Source organism: Neovison vison, chromosome 13 (assembly GCF_020171115.1).
Source record: "Neovison vison isolate M4711 chromosome 13, ASM_NN_V1, whole genome shotgun sequence".
NCBI lineage: Eukaryota > Metazoa > Chordata > Mammalia > Carnivora > Mustelidae > Neogale > Neogale vison.
Window position 1 is genome coordinate 41,729,739 of NC_058103.1, and position 24,951 is coordinate 41,754,689.

A 24,951-nucleotide genomic window follows, 5' to 3' on the forward strand; every position below is an offset into this window, starting at 1 on the left:
CAAACACGTTCTTAGTGAAGGACGGGAAAACTAGAAACACAACAAACAATAAAAGTACACAATGGAATAGTGAAACAGTCTCCATAATCTTTAAGAATTTAACCTTATAGATAGCACCTTCTACTTCAGATGTTAAAGAATGTCTTTACACTTTGACTTTTTTAATCACATGCAAGCACTATCCAAAATTTAGCTAAACTCAAAATATGCCTAATATCTGAATTTAATACTTAGTATGCACTTATTTCATAATCCTCTCCAGCTCCAAAATAAAAGGATTCTAACAGTGTCCACATACCCATTGAATAAATATATAATTTTGTTCTCTGGAGCAAGGCCCCAATACTTCATTACCAGATTTATACTGATTAGAAGGGATAGTATTCAAGCTGATAACTAGTTCTCTCATTTACTGAAATGCTTCTGAAGGAAATCATTAAAATCTCTAACGTATGAATCTGTGGTTGCCTCCTAGTTCCAACTGGATTTGAATGACATGACATTTTTCACTTTTATAATTAAGTGCTAGAAATATTTTATTGTAAAGACTGATGAATATATCGAATATGCTCTGTTTTGCAAAGTCTGATTTTCCAACTGTTCAATTACTGGCACTTGGGAAAAAAAACAATCACTTAAATGAAAACTAAAAATATAAAGCCTATGTTTAAAACATGGCCTTTATTAATACTGCCCACTGAGCTCCATTTTTATTTTACATTGAAATACTTCTGCTTTGCAAAGAAAAGACAAAAAAGTGCATTTTACAAGAGTACTTTTTTCTTTTTAATTCTCTGCGAAAATGGAAGGAATCTGAATCACAAGTTCACAATGTGGTAAAATGAAATTAAGAAACAATGATTTCGGTAATGCTATGCCATCACTAGTGTTTGGCTCTGACTTTGTTCTTGTAAATCAGATCCTGATATACAGTCTAGAGCATCTAGGTTATTACTCTACAGCATATTAAACACAGAAAAGGAGGTTTAAAAAAAACCCCTTTCAATGTACAAACATGAATTTAAAAACTGATTTTAAAAAATCACCTTTTTACATAATGTATATGGCAAAAATGCTTTAAATACATGATTTTGGAATTATTTACAAAATGTATCAGTCTGTGGAACAATTCACAGACAAAGCATACATAGTTGCTTTACTTAGTTGTTGCATCTCAACTTTGGGAGATAGAAATTTATTCGGCAGTATAGCAAACATAAAAACTATGACAAAGTATCTTAAGGGCAACCAAAAATTTGATCCTCAAAACAGTTTAAACACTAGGACTGCCAAAGTTTCTAAACGAGGACATACTTTAATGATCCAGATGCCCATTTATAGTTCTATACTGTTTGAAGGAATGAGACAGACTCCCTTCAATACAGGCAAAGCTACTGGATGCAACCTCCTGTAAAAGGGACAGCTGAGAGCTATTGTCATCCAAAGAGTGAATTAACCTAGAATTTTCTTTTTTTCAATTTTATTAATATTTTAAAAAATACATAAAAATACAACATCCAATGTCTGAATAAATATATTTAACAAGTTGCAAGATAATACCTTATTTTACACAAAATTTTCAGCTTTAGAAATCTTGTTAAATAACTTCATTGTTGTTATATATTTCATTTTTGTCTTTTTGTAACAAAATAAAAACTCTGAAATTACATAGAAAAAAGACAAAATATTTTTGTCAAGGGATAAGATAGTCCACTGAAAACTTATTCACAATTCCACTGTAAACATTAATAAACATTAAAATATTTGCATAATTGTGTGCTCAAAAATCCTATAAAAAGTGGAAGACTTATTACAACTGTAGTTTTCAGTCAACTACACTTCCTTTCACAATTTATTTTGTCCCATTTACACCTTTAAACCTGGGCACACTGCTGAACATATACTTTGGCAGTTCTAAATAGCAAGTGCTTCCACAAAAATAAAAAAACGAGTAAAAAAAAAAAAAAAAACAACATAAACCCCCTACTCACCAAGTGTTCAAATACATCTCAGTGAAAGTGCAGCAGTCACTACTCAGCTGGATAATATTTTGATGTTTATCATGTGCACTTGCTTGTCTATGATTTCTGTAACATTTGAAAGCTTTATTATACAAATTGAATTTGCTAAGTGCCCTTTTTCTATCTTCACGAAAAATGAAAAAAAAGTTAAAGAGGAAAAATTATGACAAATATGGCAGGCTGCCTAACCTTCAATTATTAATCAGCTTATTTTTTGCAACAGAAAAAAAGAAAAAAGAGGGAATAGATACAATCCAGCCTAGAAAGGTATACAGGATATACTTAGCAATGTCAAACCAGTTGAGTGCTTTCTGTGGTTGTATTTCTGGATTTTGGGATTTATGTCCATGGCAGCAAACTGCTGGGAAGGCAGAGAAAACGTTCATCACCTGCATTCTACAGCCAGTACATTTTGTGGGGGAGATGAGGATGAGGGGCTCATTCCAGTGTCTGACGAAGCCGATGACATGGAGGCTCCTGCATGAGACACTGGAATCAAAATAACTACATCAGACCTCTTAGACTATCACATAAAGATACCCAGCCGCTGCAAGTCAGAAGTAAATTTCGTAGCATTCATTTCAATTAAAGCCCTCTTAAATGGTGCCAACATTTGGAATAACAAACTGTCAGCAAAAACTGTTTGGGACAAGTGAGTGGAATCACTCTCTGGTCAAATAACTCAGTCCAAAAAAGGCATCTTAAAATGTAAAGATAAAAGAGATAATAAACTCTTAAACCCTAACTTGAAAGACAGCTGGAAGGAACTCACCTTGCCTCAAAACCGAAACAAGGTCAACCAGGGTTAAATTCTCACTGTAGCAAGTTCCTCCTTTGTCTCCGGGCTCTCCGACCATAAGAGAATTCACTCATCCCAGACAATCTCCTCTAAGCAGCTAACCACTGGCCTCCTACCCTCACCCTGCCCAGCAGACCTAATGCACACAGCATCCCATAAGCAATAACACTTATCCAGGTCAGGTTTCAGAATCCTGATGGTGTCAGGATCAGGATGGAAGTCTGAGTGTGTGATTGGAAAAATGTCCTCACAGGGCACTGGCCTGGCTCAGTCAAGAGGAGGGTGTGCAACTCTTGATATCGGGGTTGTGAGTTCAAGCCCCATAATAAGTGTAGAGATTATGTAAAAAAAAATAAAATCTTAAAAACAAAAACAAAAACAAAAACAAAAACAAAAACAAACAACAGGAAAAAAGTCCTCATATGACTTTAACAGAAATCTCCAGGAGGACATAACACAGATTAAGGATCACTACTCTATGCATCTGGTAATTAGCCTTTTTTGGGGTGTTTTTTTTTTCTTTGTAAAGCTCCCATCTCCTGCCAAACTTTGCATACTTGTTCCTATTTAAATTTTTAATTATGTCTCTCTCAGTGTGTACATGTACTATCAATGTGACATGTAACTCATTACCACGAATTCTAATATTCCAGAAATCACTCAGGATCTCACTTTAATAACTCACTTTGCACTACAAAAAATTAAGAAAAAAAAAAAACGGGAAGACTGTAATAAAAGAATCTTTCTAGTTGTCTGAAACTCTTATCAACTTTAGGAAACTTAAAGCAGTTCAGGATGCTCTGAAGAAATTTCAACTTGCTCATTTGCTCTTCTTCTTCTTTTTTTTTTTTTTTTAGATTTTATTTATTTATTTGTTAGAGAGAGAGAGCACAGGCAGACAGAGAGGCAGGCAGAGGCAGAGGGAGAAGCAGGCTCCCTGCCGAACAAGGAGCCCGATGCGGGACTCGATCCCAAGACGCTGGGATCATGACCCGAGCCGAAGGCAGCTGCTTAACCAACTGAGCCACCCTTCTGTAAAGACATCTTCTTGCTGGGCGCTTGGGTGGCTCAGTGGGTTAAGCTGCTGCCTTCGGCTCAGGTCATGATCTCAGGGTCCTGGGATCAAGTCCTGCATCAGGCTCTCTGCTCAGCAGGGAGCCTGCTTCCTCCTCTCCCTCTCTGCCTGCCTGTCTGCCTACTTGTGATCTCTCTCTGTCCACAAAAAAAAAAAAAAAAAAAAAAAAAAGACTGCTTCTTGCTATTTACAGTTGTTAAAGAAAAGGACAAACATGGAAAGCCTAATCTTCCATTTGCTCTGTCTTATTTCTAGGAATTAACACTCCTGGACTTGGACAGAGTGATTCAAGATCACATATGATACAGGTAATTTTATCAGAAATTAGCTCCCAAACTCTCTGCCACAGGCAGACAACTCTTAATTTCAGCAACCCTATCACATACATTTTTTTTTTTTTTTTAAGAGACAGAACCTGGATCCCTCACCTCCTATCCATCCTCCTCTTGGAAGAGTTGGCTCTCTAGGCAGTGGTCACCCTATCGCTTTCATCACCTATCTTTTCATCACTTTTCTTTACTGTTTTCCTAAGTGGGATTCCTTGTTTCCTGGATTCTATGTTGTCTTCTTAGCTTTCTAGTTTCTAGTTTGGCTTCTAAATTCTAGTGCACTGAGAAACCTGATGCTGTTCTAAGACCCATTTTTTAGGTATACCTTTATATGGTAAACCAAGGGGTTCTGAAATTTCACAGTGCTTTGGGTGTGATTTTTCTCCCCCCATTCTTTATAGATGTTACAGTTGAGTCCTTTCATCTTCTAATTCATATCCTTTGTTTCTGAAAGTTCTTCTTTTAATACTTCTCTGATGACAGCTTCCTCCTGTGTTTGTTCAGTACTCTTTTTCTAGAAAGCCTGTGATTCAGAAGTTGGATCTCTTGGGGTGCCTGGGTGGCTCAGTGGGTTAAAGCCTCTGCCTTCAGCTCAGGTCATGAGTCCTGGGATCGAGCCCCGCATCGGGCTCTCTGTTCAGCAGGGAGCCTGCTTCCTCCTCTCTCTCTCTGCCTACTTGTGATCTCTGTCTGTCAAATAAATAAATAAAATCTTAAAAAAAAAAAAAAGTTGGATCTCTTGACCAGATCCTATACTTCTCTTAGTTCTTTTCTCCTATTGTCTTTTTGACCATGTACTGCGATTTCTTTAGCTTTGTTATCTATCTCTTCTATTGCATTTTTTTAAATGCCTGCTGTCATATTTAGAGAGATCCTTCTTGGTCTCTGAATTGTATTAATAGTATAATATTTGGGGGGGCGCCTGAGAGGCTCAGTCAGTCGTGTGCCTTCGGCTCAGATCCTACCTTTATGTAGAAGCTTTCTCATCTGGTCTTGGGGCTCCCATATTTAAGAGAGGGGCATTAAAAGCTAACCGGAAGCTGTGTGTGAGTATGCGGAGCTTTTCAGTGATGGGCAGTGCATATGTAGTGATTGGCAAGGATGTTGCTTTTTGGTTTAGGAACCTCTAAATTTGGTCTCTTTGTTAGTTCCTCTTGGGTTGACCAGCTTCTCCAGAAGAATCCTTCAGTCTCTTCCGAAGAATGAACATAAACTTAGTTGCCAGATTTCAGGAAGCCAAGAGTTAAGAGTTTCCATTGGAAAAGGGACAGGTGTTTCATCATTCACTACTGTAGACTTTTGCTCAGGCTTATTATTTCTGCTTTTGCACTCTCACCTTCAGCTATGGCTGGTGTCCCTGAGTCTACAGTTACAGCTACTGATTGTCTACACAATCAGTTAATTTTCTGTTTTCTGCTAGAGCTGCAGAAGGTAGTTTGGATAACAGGATGGGACAAAAGGATGCAATTTCTCCTTCCATTTTCAACCAATCTCCATTTTTAGCCTCACCTATATCCCTGCTTGCAGAGCTGGAGTGATGTGGTATGGACTGGATTGCTCTTTATTTTGCCCCACTGCAAGGATAAACAAGCTTAGGTTTTAGCAGTCCATCTGCTTTTCATCTTCCAAGAGAGAAACTGTTGACATTTCTAGGTCTGCTGTGGTCCGCTATCCCATTATCTTGTTTTTGTGAGTACAGGGCTTTTCATTTTTTTTACTGCTCTTTTAGTGGGGCTTGCAGATGGGGTAGATGTGTGTGAACCTATCTATGTGTAATAAGTCAGTCCTACAGAGTTTTAAGGTCTAAGTCAGACACTACTCTCTCTCCATGATTAATCCAAAGTGATCGCTCCTTTCACCAACTCCCGTACTTGGTGATTTCACTCTCGATGCCCTCATCACACACCCTTTCTGCTAGAAGTTAAGATCTTTGAAATCAAAGTCTGTATCTCATTCATCTCTGTGCTTTCACCACCTCGAAGAGAAACTGGCATATAGTGTGAACACATTAATGTTGAGCTGAACAATTTCAACTTCTGTTGATTTCCTTCCTTAGGAAATAATTTATGATCGTAAAAAGATCATCTCTTTGAGGATAACCCACATGCCCACTAATTTTGGTGAACCTCATAATAACAAATATAGTAACTAGTAAGAGGTAGCCAATAAAAGAGTGAATTTCAGAGGGAGTAACTAACTCTTCTTGGGAACCCACCACATTTAATAAAATCACACATTTTGTAAAATAGTTCACAGTCCTTTTCAATAGTCTCATCCTGATTAATTCAGCTGTTGACACACTCATTTCAATAATATCACAAAGACGATAGAACTAGGATCTAAAAACAACAATTAATAAATGTGTACTATATCCAAAGAGTAACTAAGGTAAATCTTCTAAAATGACAGCATATATTTGAAAAACAAGGGAAGAAAAACTCTAATCAAATTACCTTCTCTGTCTTTCTTTTTTAATCTTTTCCTCCTCCTGTCTATGGTTGCAACTTCAGATTTCAAAGACATGTAATATTTTCTGATTTCTTGTAATTTTTCTTGGAGAAAAGAGATTCGCTCTGTACTGTTCATATTATCTAATTCATCTAAAAGGAGAAAAAAGGTTAATTTGGATTTTAAAATAATTATCTGAAGAAAGAAGATGGCAGTTCTATCAAAACTTCTAAATCATCAAAAGCTTTAGTTTATTAAAACTTTCCATATTAACTAAATAAGGCTCTGTAAGCAGGGATGAAAGTAATTAAATTCATGAATAAGGTTTCTCTATAAATCCCAAATTTTCTATACCAAATATGTATTACTTAATGATGTATTACTTAAATAATCAGATAAACACAAGAAAACATCAACACACAGCAACCCTGATCTGTAATTGTAGTTATTCATCCAAGTAGTTTCTTTGTATCAATTATTTTTTCATTCATTGGTTATTTTCAGTTGTCAATAATAGGGTATTTCAGTTTCATTGATTATACAAACACACATCTTATTTCGTTACTGGAGATCTTTCTCTAATATTTATCAGATTATTATGAAAAGGCATTGATTTATGTTTAAGACGATAAGTGGTGATTACTGATAAAACAATATTTGGAAACCTACATAAATGGATCTGGTAGCCACTGTTTGTTATTTTGACATTTTAAGGTAAATATCACTTTTACAAAATACATTCAGGTTTTCTAAAGCTTCTTACTGAGTTGAAAGCTCCATTTATATGTTCTAGGGGATGAATTCGGGTGTTTTTCCCTGTGTTTATCCTTTTCTCCATCTTTGATGTGAGGGGAAATTCTTGCAGGAGATCGTGCAAGCTTCTGTGGCTTTGACACACTAAGATGCTTTACTGGTGTACATTTACTTGAATTGTCCAGGACAGGAAGATCTTCACTATCACTACTTTGTCCTAGAATAAGAAAAAATGGATTCAGAGATTATAAATGAAAAAAATATCAAATATCAAAATGCAGCAGACCCAGCAATTATACTGGGTCTGTATCCTACAGAAATAAGTGTACAAATGCACAAATTTCTTAAACTAAAGAAATGGAAATCTAAATGCCAACCAATGGGAAAAAGGTTAAAAATTATATACACTTGATTTTTGAACAACATTGGGGTTAGGGGCACTGACCCTGCATGCACTCAAAAATCTGCATTTACTTCTGACTCCCCAAAAACTTAATTGCTAATAGCCTACTGCTGATCGGAAGCCTTACTGATACCATAAATTGATTAGCACTGAGTGTATAAATTATATACAACATTATACAGTATATTCTAACAATAAAGTAAGCTACAGAAAGAAAATGTTAGAAAATCATAAGGAACAGGAAATACATTAACAGAACTCTAAAAAATCTGTGTAAGTGTATCTGCACAATTTAAACCCCTGTTGTTCAAAGGTCAAGTATACTACTGAATACTTCGAAGTTAAAAAGAATGAGCTAAAGTTTATAAGAACAAAAATGGCAAAATATCCAATATATAAATAAAAAAGCAAAGTTATAATATTTACAGTATTGTCCCATTTATGTTTAAAACAAGACATAAAGCTACCCAAACTGCATAAATGAAAAAGCACAAAAAATACTTGATGTATACACTTCCTTTAACATGCATATAATGAAATGTGATCAGTTAACCATTTGCAACTGTCCCTCCTCACCAGATTTGTACTTAGATATGCTTTTGCTTTTCACTTCTTAACAAATTAGAATTCTCTCAGTTTTACTTTTTTTTTTTTTCCCCAATCTCTCATACCCAACTTCCTCCCTACTCTCAAAAGCCAACCTTGCCTTCTACTGAAAAAGCAAAGTTTAATGTTACGTATTCAATTTCCCAGCCTCTCCTCTACCTGCATCTGTCTTTATTAACTTTTGGGGAGGCTCAGAAAGAGGAGAATGCTTTTGAAGACTAATCTCTTCAGCTGTACTCTTAAAACCATCCACTCACAGCTCCTCTAAAATAGCCCAACATCAACTATCCCTCTTCTTTTATCTTCAGCTTCTTTTCCCAGTCTACCAACATGCTTACATCCTTCCGGCCCTGAGAGAGGGAGGGAACAGAAGGAGAACTTCCCCTTTTAGCTGGCACCTCTTTCCTTCTCTTTAAAGTTGAATTTCTTGAAAGAAATTCTTTGTTATCCTGATTTCCACATCTTCTAATCATATTCCCATGCTCTTGTTAGAGTCCCAACATTTATAATTCACCAAATTCATTGAATGTATTTTAATCATATTGCATATCCTATAGAATTCAAAACTTCTTTCTCATTCAAACCCACTAGCGTTTAGTGACTTGCATTTGTCTCTGATCAATGCCCATATAAAGACAGCCCACTGAATTATATTTTTGGTTCTTTTTCTTTTCATGTTACAACTCTCCCATGGCAATTTCATCATCTTGCAATCCTTCACATAACCATCTTCTAAAAACAGACTCTTCTAAGCTCTAGACCCCTACTTCCCTAATACTGGGTACCCCTAATTCAACATTTTCTAAATTACTTTTCCAACAACCTGCTGCTTCTCCTGTATTCCATATGGTCATCAGCAGGTCCCTCATATGTAATTAATAATAACTGAGTCCCAATGATTCCATCTCTTAAATTCATTTCTTCTTAACAAATATGAAGTCCCAAAAGTAAAACTGATGATCTCCTTTCTTTTTAATCTTTTAAACATTTTAGACAATCCTTAAACTTACGAAATACTTGTAAGATCAGTTACCAAAAAATGTTTTTCTGACCCATTTGAAGGTTAAGTTACTCAGCCATACTTGAGTACTTCAGTGCTTCTTTCTTACAAATAAGAACATTTCTTCTCGTATTAGTTATCTGCATACTGGCCCCAAACTTAACAGTTTAAAACTACAAATGGTTATCTCTGGGATATCTGGATATACCAGATACCTCACAATATCTGGGATCTGGGAGAAGCCTGGGTGTATAGTTTGGCTCAGAGAATCCTGCAATGTTGCAGTCAAGCCTTTAGCTGAAGCTGTGGTCTCTGAAGACTTCACTGCAGCTGAAGACTATGTTTCCAAGATGTTTCACTCATGTGGCTTTTGGCAGGAGGCCTCAGCTCCTTGCTTGCTGTTGGCAGAATGTGCTCAGTTCACCATGTGGACCTACCCATAGACTACTGTGTCCTCAGGACTTGGCAACTAACTTTCCTCAGACCAAGTGATCCAAGGGAGAGCAAGGAGGAATCTGCGGTGCCTTTTACGACCTAGTCTCTGAAGTCATATTCTACCACTTCATTTAGCCCACACTCAAGGGAATTAAGCTTTGTCTCTTGAAGGGGAGATATCAACAGATTTGTAGGTACATTTTTAGAACCACCACACACTTAGAGAACCATAATACAACAATCAAAATCAGGAAATGAACACAAACGTATTATCACCTAATTCTCAGATCCTATACAAGCTTCTCTACTTGACCCAATCATGTCTTTTGTAGCAATGGGGTCTGGGCGAGAATCATATGCTGCTTTTAATTGTCATGTCTCATAAGCCTCCTTTAACTCTGCAACAGTTCCTCTTTCCTTGACTTTCATGACCTTTGCAACTTCTTAAATTACAGATCAGTTATTTTATAGAAGACCCTTCTATTGGAATTTATTGGTGGTTCCTGATGATACTCAGGGTATGCCTCTTTGGCAGAAGTGTCACAATGTGCTCCTGTGTTTCTGTTTCATCCTGTCAGGTAGTACGTGATTCCCATTAGTCCCATTACTGGTGGTGTTCACTTTGATCGTCTAACAAACCTATCTGCCAGGCACTATGACGTTATTAAGTCTAATTCCTGCTGACTCTCCATTCTCATTTCCCATCACTCCTCTTCTGAACTCTGTATCTGTATTGTCCAGCCACTAGCCACATGTGGCTCTAAGAACTTCAAATATGGTTCAAAAGTTTTCCTTTGAAATAACCTTTTATCTTATATAAACTATATGCTCCCTCCATAGGAAATATATCTACTGTAACCTAGAATTTTCCTTTCAGCCTTGTATGAAGGCATGTTTTGGAGATAAGACTTTGTCAAAATCAACCATGTTTATTTCTGCTATATTCCACAACTTAGTTTTATTCCACACAAAAGTCTTTCTCATGTATGCTATTCATACTGATTTACTTTCTTGTTTATGTAAGAATCTTACTATCTTCTTGTTTTAAAAATACCATGATACTATTTAGAAATTTTCTAGATTCAAGTAAACCATTCCATTCAGAAATATGAACTTAATCTGCTTTTACCACTAGAACAAATATTACTTTCCTATTATTCAAGATTCTCAAATACGTTCATCAATAGTAAACCACTTTACATAAGAAATACAAATGAAATGAGCATAAAAAAAGAATCAGCTATCCCAGCTCCAAATAAAACTGACAAGCCCCTTCAGATTAAAAACCAGTGGAAAAACTGCTATTTGCAGAACATAATAAACCAAACATTAAAAAAAAAATTTTTTTTAATTAAGTAAATTCCACCCCCAACATGGGGCTTGAATTCACAACTCTCAGATTAAGAGTCACATACTCTACCAAGCAAGCCAGCCAGATGCCCTGAAACCAAATTTATTTTTAAATTGACACAAATGATCGAACCAACAAAATGCTGAAAATATTAACACTGTGCTAAAGCCAGCATTGGAAAGCACCAACCTGTTCCATTCTTTTCACTTTTGGCTACAGCATTTGTTCGCTTTGGGGTACGCTTTTGCTTTTTTGCCAATAATCCGCTATTCCCATCACTTGGCCTTTTCTGACCTGAAGTTAGGGGGAAGAGACAATTGAAAAAAATATATATCTATTTTGGATACCATTAGTTTATTATAAAAGAGACATGGAAATTATTTACATGATTAAAGATTCCACAACTCAGTGGAATGGGCAGCTTCCCATGATGCCATTTCAATAATGATTTATTAAGTCTATGTGCTTTCTGAGAATGTCACCATCTCCAAATAAAAAATAATCCTTGTCATCTAGAACGACTTTGTGCCTCCATATTCTGGGAGAAGAATTTATCTCCAACTTTCACACTAACTGGATGAATCTCTCTACCCTTTCCTTTAGAGCCCGATCCAACAACTATTACTACTGCTTGCAATACTTCTCCATCAGAGTTTTCTCGAAGCATAATGCCTCCTTTGGTTATAGTTTCAGCTACAACTCAGAGAAGGGAAGAAACTTTCTAAACACCTGTTCTGCCATGATTCCCACTACCACAGTTCGTACCCCGCTCTGGAGCCACGGCCAGGCAAGAGCAGCTGTAATTATTCATTTGTCTACTCCACATAAATTTCTATATATACTTTATCTTTTCTTTCTTTTTTTTAAGGCAGGGGAAAGGAGAAGGGGAGGTAGAAAGGAAAGCAGGAATAAGAGGGAGGGAGGGAACTTTACTGCTCAAGAGCTCCTAAAACTTACTAATTTGGGGGCTGATCATAAAGGCTGATATTCTCCCTAGAAAGTCCTTACCCTTCTCTCTGTTTTCTCTTTCTTGAACAATTATACTACAGGTACCAGAGGCAACACTGGCTTCAAACCCATTCGCTGATTCCCTCTCGCAGAGACCTTCTTGGGATTCTTCAGCAATGCTATCAACTTCAATGGTTATGTCACTCTCACTTTTTATACTGCGAGACTCATCTTGACTGAGAGTAAGTGGTGAAGCTACTGAAAAGTTATGCTGTACTACAGGAGGAAGGGCAGGTGGGATAGAAACAAGAGAGTTAGACTCAGAGCTTTCAACTACTGCATCTTCAACACTGGTCTTATCCTTCTCATCCAAATCATCCAGATCGACTTCATGGCAAACCAAAGTCTCAGGCCCGATCAGAGGCATTGCATCCTCTTCTTCTTTCCGTGGAGTATTTACAGTTTCTTCAGCGGGATTGTCAAATTTTTCACTAGTCAATTCTTGAATGCGTTGGTTTGACTCTGCAATTAATGATGGCATTCCTTCATTTTCTATTTCAAAATTTTGCTCAATATTTAAGTTTTTCATTCCCTCAGATGTAACACAGTCACTGGTCTTTTCTTGACATAAGCTGTTGGTCATTTCCATTCCATTCTCAATTCGTATTTTTTTCTCTGGTGATGACTGTCCCAGTATTTTCCGTTTCAACTTTTTTTCTTTTACACATTGGTCAGTTTCATCTTCGGTAGTAGAAGAGAAGTTTTTACTGTCTAATGAAGAAAATTCTAGACTCTGAGTTTCTATATGAGGTTCACTTCCCGCTTCATCCTGGCTAAATGATGAAATCTTTATAATTTCTAAAGAAAGGTCTTTTGTCTTGCTTCGTCTTCCCTTTCCCTTAGGAGATTTTTCAGCCTCTTTCTTTTCTTCTATGTGTTCCACTTTACTTCCAAAAATCTGTACTATTTGTTCATTCTCTCCAACTTCTAACTTCAGTGTTTCTAAAGGCTGCATTTGTGTCCTTTCATTGTCTTTTAATATATGTGCAGCAATCTTTGGATTTTCTTCATCTACTTTATCATCATTTAAATTTTCATTTTTTTCTAGTTCTTTACCATCAGGAGAAAGATCTTCATTCATCAAATTCTTTTCTAAAAGGTCTTCTGTTTCACTATCCGATGAGCAAGAGTCTGCAAAAGGAAATTTTATATTACAAGGGTTTCTATCTTAATTACCAACATAACTTTAGAATAAAAATTCTACCACCCAAACAAAACTCTTAATCATGTATCTCTGAGTACATCCCTGTAAAAATTTCTGGTCATACATTTATTTGTGCCCTAAATGCGGGTACTTCAAATTAAACTCCATGTAAAATATACAACACATTGAAAATATTACTATCTCGATTTTATAAAAGAACTATTTTGCATTTTTCACTAGTATCACGTTTAGGCTATGTTAATCCTTAGAATAATCAAAGGACCGGGGCACCTGAGTGGCTTAGTTGGTTGAGCATGCCACTCTTGGTTTTGGCTCAGATCATCATCTGGGGGTCATGAGACTGAGCCCCACATCGGGCTCAACACTCAGCAGGGATTCTGCTTAGGATTCTCTCTCTCCCTCTGCCCCTCACCCCTGAACTGACTCTCTAAAATAAATAAATAAATGTTAAATTAAAAAAAAAAGAAAAAGAAAAATCAAAGGTCTAGTACTGAAATTATATTAAGTTAATACATTAAGTGGTTTGACTTGAGGTCTAATAGGTACTGCATTAATAAACGTGATGGGCATTTTGTGTCCCTAGAAAGAATTATATAACATAACTCTGAAAAGAGGAGATGTACAAAATGAGCAATTTGAATTCCCAAAAATTTAAAAGTTCTTCTGATTAAAAGACATAAAAGTATGGGCAAGCAAACTTTTTTTTTTTTTAAGATTTTATTTATTTATTAGAGAGAAAGAGATAGAAAGCACAGTGGGGGAGCAGCAGGCAGAGGAAGAAGTAGGCTCGCTGCTGAGCAGAGAGCCCAACACAGGGCTGGATCCCAGGACCCTGGGATCATGACCTGAGCCAAAGGCACACACTTAACTAACTGAGACATCCAGGTGCCCCTAGTCAAGCTACCTTCTTGCAAAAGAAATCATTCTCATTAACTTAAAGAATTTTTTAAAATAATAAGGTCTGTAAGGAGCTATAAAATGTATTTATTTTATAGTAAATTATTTTTTAAAGTAATAAATTAGGCTGTAAGAAACTATAAAACATAAAAATTCTGCTCACATGGTGATCATACTGTAAACAAGTTCAAAAAGGCAAACCTAAATGTATTTTTTTAAGTGAAAAGGTATAAGGTTTTGTGATTTTATCATATTCAAAATTTAGAATCCATTTGTTCTCATGTTAAAAAAAGAAGTTTCATCTAGGAGTTGAGCAAGACTAAGACTACTGTGTATACAGTTTTGTAGTTTGTACACCACAAGAGCATGCTATCAAAGGACACCTTACACTTTGTGGGTATCTAGCATTTGTGTATTATGACAACTTCGCAGCAGATGGCAGTAAGGAGGTATGAGCATACCCTTCTCTATTTTACACACAAACACTATATGGACAAATGGCAATCTCGTAGTTCAGAATACCTTTTTTCTTGAAGGGAGGGAAAATTTCATATAAGACCACTATTTAACATTTTAATTTACATGGGAAAGCACACAAAGGAAGAAAAGTGGGGGTAAAGTTAAAAACAAAATAGAATATATTCACCTATACTCATCATAAAATGCCTATATTGCATTAGTTTGTGCTTTTTGAAAACTTTGGTCTCAGCTTTGTTGAAATATCCTAGGTGAACAGCATGAGTTACAAGAAACACTGGTGCACGTCTGAAAGTGCAGCACAGAGTAGGATGCATGACTTGTCAACCCATCATCTTTTAAAATAGAATATTCTGAGCACTTGGGTGGCTCAGTCGTTAAGTGTCTTCCTTCGGCTCGGGTCATGATCCCAGAGCCCTGGGATCAAGCCCCGTGTCGGGCTCCCTGCTCAGCAGGAAGCCTGCTTCTCCCTCTCCCTCTCCCACTCCCCCTCCTTGTATTCCTTCTCTGTCTCTGTCAAATAAATAAATAAAATCTTAAAAAATAAAATAAAATTAGAATATTCCTACAATACTGTAAGAAAAGTATTCCCAAATTAAAATAAAACCACTAAATTTTAAATAAACATGATATATTAAAATAAAGATTTTCTTCAAGTCAAATTTCTTCAAGTCAAATATTTTCTTCAAGTCTCATATAGTGTAAATTATATGAGATTAAAAACTTAGATGACCTTCTATGAATCTCACATACAAGTGAAGTTTTATTGTTTATATTATTGATTTTTTTAAATCAACGATCCTCAAAATCGAGCACCTTCCATTCCATTTGACAGAGGTGAGCTGTCTGGCATATTGCTGCGAGCACTTCTGGTACCTGATTTTCCTTCACTGTTTGGAGTCTTAGACAAACCATATGGCATGTTCGATGAAAGTGTAGATTTTAAAGGAGGTCGTCCTCGTTTTGACTTCTGCCTCTCCTCATCCCTCTTTTCATCCTTTTCGCTGTCCTCTTTATTCTGGGTAACAACAACAAAATGTATGAAAAGGGCCAGTGCCTTAGAAAAAATAAACATTCTATTTCTCCAAAGAGGACCATAATTCAGAAAGGTTACATATTTTATGTATCAACTCTTAATTTGTGCTTATAGAAACATTAAAAGCAAGTTGTTTTCTAACACAGTTTGTAATTTAGATGAATATGATAGTCTACAGTTTGCAACACTGCAATTACATTGTGAAAGCCAGAGCCCATGCATTAGAGAGATACACAACCACTTAGCACCTTCCCTGCCTCATTTCTTACTACTCCCTGAGTACCAGAAAGATATCCACATTAAACAAACAAAACACTAGGTGACTCTCTACAGGAAAGGCTGAAAATTGAGGGTGTAGTTGTGGGTACAACTAGCCAGTAAGTGTGTTTTAAAATCTCGTATTAGCTTTCAAGACAGTGACTTAAAAAAATCCTAAAATCTGGCAACCCTGAGTCTGCATCCCACAGGAGACTGGTAAGTTCTACCCTCCCTTGGTGAGGAAAGTGTCCTCTTTTTTGTCACTATCAACCCTGCTTTACCCTTTTTCTGTATAGCCCCTACAGACATTTGAGTTTGAAGACTATACCCTAAGGGGTCCCTGGTTTTTATCTTTCCTGAAAGTGTGATAATGTGTTTATATTTTTGTTCTTTTAGGTTCTTATAAGAGAAAAAATCACAACTACCTTAAAAGAATCAAGAGGATTATCATAATGAGAAAACAAGATTTATAAAAAACAGTACAATATAAATAATACCTACATTTATCATAAAGGATATAACTCTATATACATACTTTTGCTTTTTTCTTCTGTTTTTTCTTTGGTCCACCTTTATCCAAAGGCCAGATTATCCTGTCAGCCTTCACCCATTCATCATACCTTAAAACAAAGAAAAAAATTAAAACTTTACAATACCTTATTTGAATGTATGCACCAAATAATACAACAGCGAGAAAACTAAGGAGTCTGGTTCTAGTGTTGGCAGAAATGTGGAGAGCACAGGGGCTGGCTTGCTTGTAACGTGTGCCAGCTTGTGCTGGGTGCTTTGTTGACTCGCCACCAACCGTTGAAGGCAAGAGAATGTCTTAGGGTAAACAAGGTCAGAGGAAGAGCTAGGTGGGCAAACTCTACACAGACTCACAACTGAACTGCTCTTCTTTTCCACAACTGTATTTTTGTTTCCCACAGATCTGAGCTTAATGCAATACGCGTGTGCTACACTGCCACTCACTCTATTGACTGAATAATGCAAAGAGAAATCAGGTGAATTCCCATTTGTAATATGATCAGTTCCAGGTTTATTTATAAAATCCTCATCAACTCTCTTTTCCTCTCAGAACTCTATAGCCTCCAGTATTTCTAGGGAAATTTTATTCTGAACTATGTCACCTCTAAAATTCTGGAAAAAAATTTTTTCAAGATTTTATTTATTTATTTATTTGAGAGAGAGAGAGCATGAAGGGGGAAGGTCAGAGGGAGAAGCAGAATTCCTGCTGAGCAGGGAGCCCAACTCAGGACTCAGTCTTGGGACTCCAGGATTATGACCTGAGGCAAAGGCAGTCACCCAACCAACTAAGCACCCAGCTGCCCTAAAACTCTGAAAATTTTTAGAGATATTTCATTTCCTTTATCCAAGTTTATCTGTTTAGCTCAAATTGAAAACTCATTTCGCCTATACCTTTTTCCAAAATATTAACATCACTTTTAAACTTCAACATGGTCCAAGTTACTAATCAGGGGCAAATTAAACTTTGTAGAACTAAATACCAGTTCTTCCATTATGTAAACATATAGGTATTCATAGAGCTCGATCAATATCTAAAATCTGAACATTTAAGCAAAAAAATACTACAGGCAGTTCTTGTTTTGAACTGCACTGTGTTAATGAAAAACATCCTCATGCTTTCTAACCCAGGTACCATGGTGCTGTGCAAAGTAAGGACATAGTTCCAATATCCACATTTTGGTAGACTCAGGACCATGAATATTCTACGGTTTGAATACTCTCTCTTCCTGGACTAGCCCGATTATTTTCATTTTTCCAGGTATTCTAAGCTCATTTAGAAATATTCACTCATTTGGACATTTACTGAGGGCCTACCAGCATCCCAGGCACTGTATGAGGAAATATGTAAAGAATAATAGAGAAGAGGAGGAAGGTCCTTCCTCTCTGCAACTTGCAGTACGATGTGAAAGACAGTAAAACCAAATATAGTCTGGTAAATGCAATAAGAGGGCTATTTATGTGTCTGGTCCAGGGCTAACGAGGGCATAAATGCCCAATTCCAAAATTCCACAGGACATATCAAACAAGCAAGAAGCACAGGTCACCACAGTATGTCATGTAGGTACTCCAGCATGAAGAGTGCCAACCAAGGGTGATCCCAGAATTTCTCAACTACAGACCAGAACTCGCCTCACAGCTGCACATGCTACCGTGTTGCAGAAATCCAATGGATTCTCTAAGAACTACGGTGATTCTGTTTCAATAAGCAGACCAGAATGATACTAGCTTTTAAGAGTACAGAAGGACAATGAAGAACCACAGACCATGTGAGTGGCTAGTTGAGAAGATAACCAACTAGGGAGAATATAAGCAGATAATAAAATGACTGCTGAGAAAAGTCATATAGTAAAACATTAAAAAGATAAGCGCAAGGATGACAGGTAGGGGACATTCTAGAAAGCAGAACAGAAGAATAGACTCACATAGAGGGTAAGTAAGAGTAGATGGCAAGGAACTGAACAGAAGCAGAGGAAAAATGAAGGTTATCCTGTGCTACAACTGCAAAGGCAGTGACTCAGGGCTGACAAAATGCCCCCCACCCCCCGCCATTCAACAATACATGTATACAAAAGAACAATCTCAGAGGTGGACTAAAGAGTTTGCATAGAATTGCTGAATCATGTTGTGTGCCCAAAACTAGTATGTCATATGTCATTATACGTCAACTATAAACATTCAATAGTAAACTTTTTTTTTTTAAAGATTTTATTTATTTGACAGATAGAGATCACAAGTAGGCATAGAGGCAGGCAGAGAGAGAGAGGAGGACGCAAGCTCCCTGCTGAGCAGAGAGCCCAATGCGGGGCTTGATCCCAGGACCCTGGGACCATGACCTGAGCTGAAGGCAGAGGCTTTAACCCACTGAGCCACCCAGGTGCCCCAACATTTTTTTTTTTTTTAAGATTTTATTTATTTATTTGTCAGAGAGAGAGCGAGCGGGAGAACATAAGCAGGCAGAGAGGCAGGCAGAGGCAGAGAGAGAAGCAGGCTCCCCACTGAGCCTGATGTGGGACCCTATCCCAGGACTCAGGGATCATAACCTGAGCCGAAGGCAGCATCTTAACCAACTGAGCCACCCAGGCATCCCCATTTTTTTTTTTTTTAATTACAAAAGTTTCTGGGCATCTGGATGGCTCAGCCGCTCAATGTCTGACTCTTGATTTTGGCTCAGGTCATGATCTCACGGTTGTGAGATCAAAGCCTACCCCCAACCAGGTTCCAAACTCAGAGGGAGTCTGCTTGAGATTCTCTCTCCCTCTGTCCTCCCCTCACTTGATCTCTTGATCTCTCCCTAAAATAAGTCAATAAACTCTTCTAAAAAATTTAAAAAGTTTGTTCCTAGTACTGGCAGAAGTGTGAAGGGCATAGGCTGGTTTGAGAACTTTGTGGGTTTTTTTGTTGTTTTTTTTTTTAAGATATTTAGTTATTTATTTATTTGACAGACAGAGATCAGAAGCAGGCAGAGAGGCAGGCAGAGAGAGAGGGGGAAGCAGGCTCCCTGCTGTGCAGAGAGCCAGATGCGGGGCTCAATCCCATGACCCTGAGATCATGACCTGAGCCAAAGGCAGAGGCCCAACCCACTGAGCCACCCAGACGTCCCTGGTTTGAGAACTTTTAAAGTTTTATATGGTAATCATTAAACCCATACTCTTAAAATTATGCAAAATGAAAGAAACCTAACTCACTCTCACTGATGAAAACAGGGGCGCCTTGGTGGCTCAGTCACTTGAGCATATGCTATTGGCGCAGGTCATGATCCCAGGATCCTGGGATGGAGCCCCACATTGGGCTCCCTGCTCAGTGGGGAGCCTGTTTCTCCCTCTCCCTCTGCTGCTCCCCCTCTCACTCTTTCTCTGCCCCCCCAAAAAGAAGCCTTAAAAAAAAGTCAACACTTACTGAGCATTTACTACATGACATGCACTGTTTTAAACACATTGTATATTAAAACAGGTGGTAAGCACTATTTCTCACATCTCTATAAAATATGTACTTCACCTTCCCCAATTTAGAGGTGAGAGAACTGACACATAACACACTTCCAATATGCAGGGAAACCTTGAAGCACATTGGCTCCAAGCAAAGACAGGGGAAGCAGAGATACTAAACACAAGACTTTCCAAAAGAGAAAGAAAAGTAGTCCCTGACATTCAGGAACTGGCCTAGTACTATCAGCCACACAGCTGACCTGGCACTCACAGTCAGGTCCTGTTATTCTCCTGTTGAACAACAATTTCACTGAACAGCAACATCAGACAAGTCTACTCCATGAGCATGATGGAACAAGACAAAAGCATGACTTCGTAATTGTTAGTATCTAACTACAGGGAAAAAAGGAACATTGTCCAAGCCACAAAAATGATCTTCATCCTTATCTTAAATGACTTGCTGCTTCTTTACCAATTACAACACTAACCTTGGTCTAGTCTTCTCTTCTTTTAGATAAGATTTATTAAGATAACCAGAATATCACCACTTCCTGACCATGTCCAATCCAGAGCAAAGCCCACTCCCTAAACCCTCCCCAAATTACCTAACAAGCTCAAATCTGAGTCTTTTCTAATCTTTAAGATTTTGTTTATTTGAGAGAGGGAGAGTGCACAAAGGGTGGAGAGGCACAAGGAGAGGGAGAAGCAGACTCTTCGATGAGTGGGGAGCCTGACATGGGGCTTGATCCCAGGACCCTGGGATCACGACCTGAGCCACTCAGGTGCCTCATCTAATTAAATCAACCTATTTAGAACTATTACAATGCTTGATACAAACTTCATTTTGAATAAATGTAATAAACAAACCACCTGCACTGCTGAGAGCTTCAGGCCTGCCTCCCCGCCCATGTCCTGAAAGATTTCTCCACAAAATCCTGGCCTACTGCTGTTCCCAGAGGCGGTGCCCTAGACTTTCATTAATTCATCTAACACCTTATAATCTTATATACCCTCTGGTATCCCATACTCTGTTCTCTCACTGCAAATGAGGAATAAATTCAACCTATTCAACTACAGATAGGATCCTGGTGGGGTGGAAGTACTGACATAGCTAGTAAAGCAGTGGGGATGTTGAGAGTTTTGGAGAATTCAGATAAAAGGCGTGCTTTATAAATACCTATATACCATTTGGTTTAGTCCACAACATTAAACATCTTTTCGAACCATGGAAAGAGACTGCAATAGTAAGAACACAGATTTCTTGCTTACCTGACGTTCCATCCATAATAATGTACCAAGTATAAAACTTCTCCATCATCAATTTCAGTGCTTTTAATACTGGCTTCATAGATTTTCTGCGTTTTCCCTCGACCATATTTTACTTTCACTTTGGTTCCTGTTAGGCAGGGTTCCATGTCTTCCTCATCTTCCTCCCCTTCAGAGTCACATTTGCTTTCAGTTTCTTCCCTGCGGCAAGTTAATAACATTGATAATGCTACTAATTTAATGGAGAACAAACTTAATACATGCTAAAAGAATCCAACATGTGTAATAGTCAAAACCTAAGTATTACCTTAATAACGTGTCAGTGGAGGAGGAGAAGAAGGAGGAGAAGGAGAAGATTTTTATGGACTACTTACTAGGAATTTATTTATTATATAAAGGTGCACTGTACCACAAGTAAATCTGTATTTCTTAAAGGCCAATCAGTAATCACAGTTAATGATGATGTAGAGTCTAATTAATCACTTTTGATAAAACAGAGAAGATCCATCTCTTTTGAAAAAGTCTTTAGGATTCATACTCAAGTGCCACCTTATTATGTAAAAATTATCAAGCTTGTAACTTCCTGCAACTAAGCTGTCTTAAATCTTCTCTACCCAATTTGGAATGGTTCTTCGAAACTGTTTTAGTGAGCAGAATAATGAACAAGGGCTATCTACCTGAGTAACTATCTTTTAAATTAATTTACATTTTGAAGGTTACTCTACCCTAACAAAGAAACAGTAGATATTTGAATATTAGGTCACTTTTTGAAACTGTGAGATACCACTAGAACAAAGCTTTGTGTATCTTGTATTGATTTCTATGTGTTTTTACTCCTGTTCCATCAACCTTTCTTTGTTTCAAATAATCAGGTAGAAAAGAGACTGACATGGGAGGTCCAACAATATTTTAAATATCTTTAAAAACAAAACATTCTGTATTAACCCTCGTAAGGATTCCGAAGAGATTTGCACCAAAGATCTTTCTAGTGTCATAAGAGTTTTAAATGCTTCAGAGGAGGCATTGTGCTATAACAAACACAGGGCATTAATTTGGGGACCACTAGGGGAACTGACATGAAGAAGCTTTTCAATCACATTTGCCCTAGCAATGTTTTATCTCGAAGGACACCTTCCAAATTATATCCTGATAATGTAATTTCAAAACACTAAGAAACTACTTCAAACAGAAATCTCTACAGATTTAAAAAAAAAATCTGTTTCTATGATTCCTGTTATAGAATGAGAATACAGACTATGTTTTTCTATCTATTCAATCTTTAATAAAGGGAATACTATTCTTCATATTCAAGTCCGTGAAACTCTAAAATAAGTATGTTACATTTACATATCAACTATAAGTACATTTTGTATTTACATGTGTTGTTTTATGTACTATGTACATATAACACGTATTTTGAAGTTTATTTTTAACAAAACTTCAAATTATAATAAAGCCCTACTTTTTAAATGGTTCACCTTTGCTCAAATTTATTGTCCAAATGTTTGAAATACTACACTCACATCATTATATTCAACTCCAATTATCTCCTCCCAGTTTTCCTAATACTAATCCTACTACAGAACTTTATTTACTAATCTAATTCACACGTAATTGTGACAGCTCTTGTACCTATTTTTACTGGTTCATAAAATTACCTCTTCCACTCACCAATCATTCCTAATTTTCCAAATATTTTCTCAATGGTTAATTTTCAACTGGGCATCAGCCACTAGTTGGATGCAGTAGGCTACCTTTCCCCCATTTTGCTTCACAACTCAAATTTCTAGAAAATTTATCATCATATAATGTAATAATTGAAAAGTAGCTAAGGAGAAGAGCTTATGTTACAAGAACATGTGTTATTATGCTGTTGTTGCTGAATTAAAATTCATTTTTTAGTAGCATATAAAAATTAGTAAATCCATTTGACAACACAGAAATGGCCAACTAAACACAGTCGGACATTACTTCGATCTAGCTGGACTGCCTGATCCTTGGTTATCTTTAAGTCAGTTCAGTCCATACATGTATAATACATGGGAAAAAAAAATACCAACACTCAACAGCAAACAGGATGGACATTAAAAAAACTGAAATTTATTGGTGTGATGTGGGGCAAGAATGTATTTTCCAAACTAGAATCAGGGGTGCATGCCACTTATTCCAATACAATAACTTGAAAAAGAAAAATGTCTTAGATCAAGCTAACACACAGAAACATCTGCTAGTACTGTGCACCCATGTGTTTGTTAGCTTTCCCACATTGTACCTTTTTTAAAATGGAATTTTTGCTGTCGCTGTTTCCTCTTGTCCACTTCCTCCATTTTTCTCCAGCTCCCTTCCCTGCTGTCAACTGCAGGACCTTTCTTTTGACTGGGTGGCGCAGCCTTCTTTGAGGCCACTGTTTAGGGCACAAGTGCTATTAAAATGGTGCGACCAGTATATTCTCCAATTCCGAAAGGCGATACACATCATCTTCACAATGTGTCTCACCTTCATTAGACAAGAGGAATGGAAGTCCCAATAAGAAAACATTCCCTCAAACCTGAATCTCTAAGCAGGAACAGAGCGCTGCTGTACCCCAGACAGGTGCTTCTGGAGAACAAATATAAGATAATGTACCTCTCTTGGCTTTTCTCTTCCTCTTCATCTGAGTCTTTATCAGAATCCTCCTGCTTTTTAATTTTCTTCTCCTTTTGCTTTGGTGTGTTTTTTCTCCCCAGTAGTTCATTTTCTTTTTTCTCTGTGGTTTCATAGTCATCGACTACATCCTTGTTTTCTGTATCATTGTCTTTTAATTTGTCTTCTGTTTTCTCTTCTTCAATTTCTTTTTTAATAGAATGTGCATCTCGAGCTATTCTCCTTCGTCCCTAGTAGAAGGGGTAAAAGCTTTAAAACCGCTATCACGACAAAGGAGGAAAAAGCAGAAAATGCTTCTTTTTCTTAAACCTTCACAGCAATGAGTAGTCATCTCTCTGGCTTGAGACATGACAATGACAATCCATCAAGCCTTGTGTACTTTTCCTTTCAACCCATGTAAATTACTTAATTATGTCGATGTCTATGATCCTTGGATACAGACTACAGAAAAAAAAAAATTTCCTCCTTTGTCCAATACATTATTTTCTCAGTTTTATTATTTCTTGACTATAATGATTTTTTATAATGATTTTTTTAATTGAAGTACAGTTGACATACAATGTTATATAAATTTCAGGTGTACAACACAGTGATTTGACAATTATATACCTTATGCAGTGCTTACCATAAGTGTGGTTACCATCTGTCACCAGTCATCACAATATTACTGACTATATTTCCTATGCTATACTTTTCATCCCTGTGATTTATAACTCTTAGTTTGTGCCTCTTAATCCCTCTGTATTCATGAGTCTGTTTCTGTTTGTTCACTTGTTTTTAGATTCCACATATATGTATTATTTATCCTTGTAGACTTATTTCACTTGACATTATTTTATCCCATTTTTAGTTATTTCTTGACTATAGTGAAAGTTCTAAAATAATTAACTAAGTATCAACAACACAAGTTAACAATAATTTAAAAAATAATAAACCAGCCCCCTAAATTATGGACTCTTCAAAAGCTCTGTGATCTCTAATTTTCCATTTTTTTTTAAAGATTTTATTTATTTATTTATTTGACAGAG

At 36.9% G+C, this 24,951-nt stretch overlaps 1 protein-coding gene across 5 annotated transcripts in view; it reads right to left on the reverse strand.

Moving 5' to 3' along the window:
- Window positions 1-762: 762 nt before the first annotated feature.
- Window positions 763-24,951, reverse strand: part of ARID4A (AT-rich interaction domain 4A) — a 64,354-nt gene continuing 40,165 nt past the window's right edge. For 3 of the 5 annotated variants that reach the window (XM_044232110.1, XM_044232109.1, XM_044232111.1), the window contains exons 16-24: window positions 23,906-24,153; window positions 21,284-21,481; window positions 16,597-16,681; window positions 15,584-15,785; window positions 12,229-13,359; window positions 11,410-11,514; window positions 7,436-7,642; window positions 6,678-6,824; window positions 763-2,510 (exon numbers count right to left, since the gene is read on the reverse strand). In XM_044232110.1, the coding sequence (XP_044088045.1) occupies window positions 2,407-2,510; window positions 6,678-6,824; window positions 7,436-7,642; window positions 11,410-11,514; window positions 12,229-13,359; window positions 15,584-15,785; window positions 16,597-16,681; window positions 21,284-21,481; window positions 23,906-24,153 (2,427 nt within the window). In that variant the 3' untranslated portion in view covers window positions 763-2,406. The remainder of the gene's footprint in view (window positions 2,511-6,677; window positions 6,825-7,435; window positions 7,643-11,409; window positions 11,515-12,228; window positions 13,360-15,583; window positions 15,786-16,596; window positions 16,682-21,283; window positions 21,482-23,905; window positions 24,154-24,951) is intronic. The other 2 variants (XM_044232113.1, XM_044232112.1) reach the window with 1 other exon arrangement.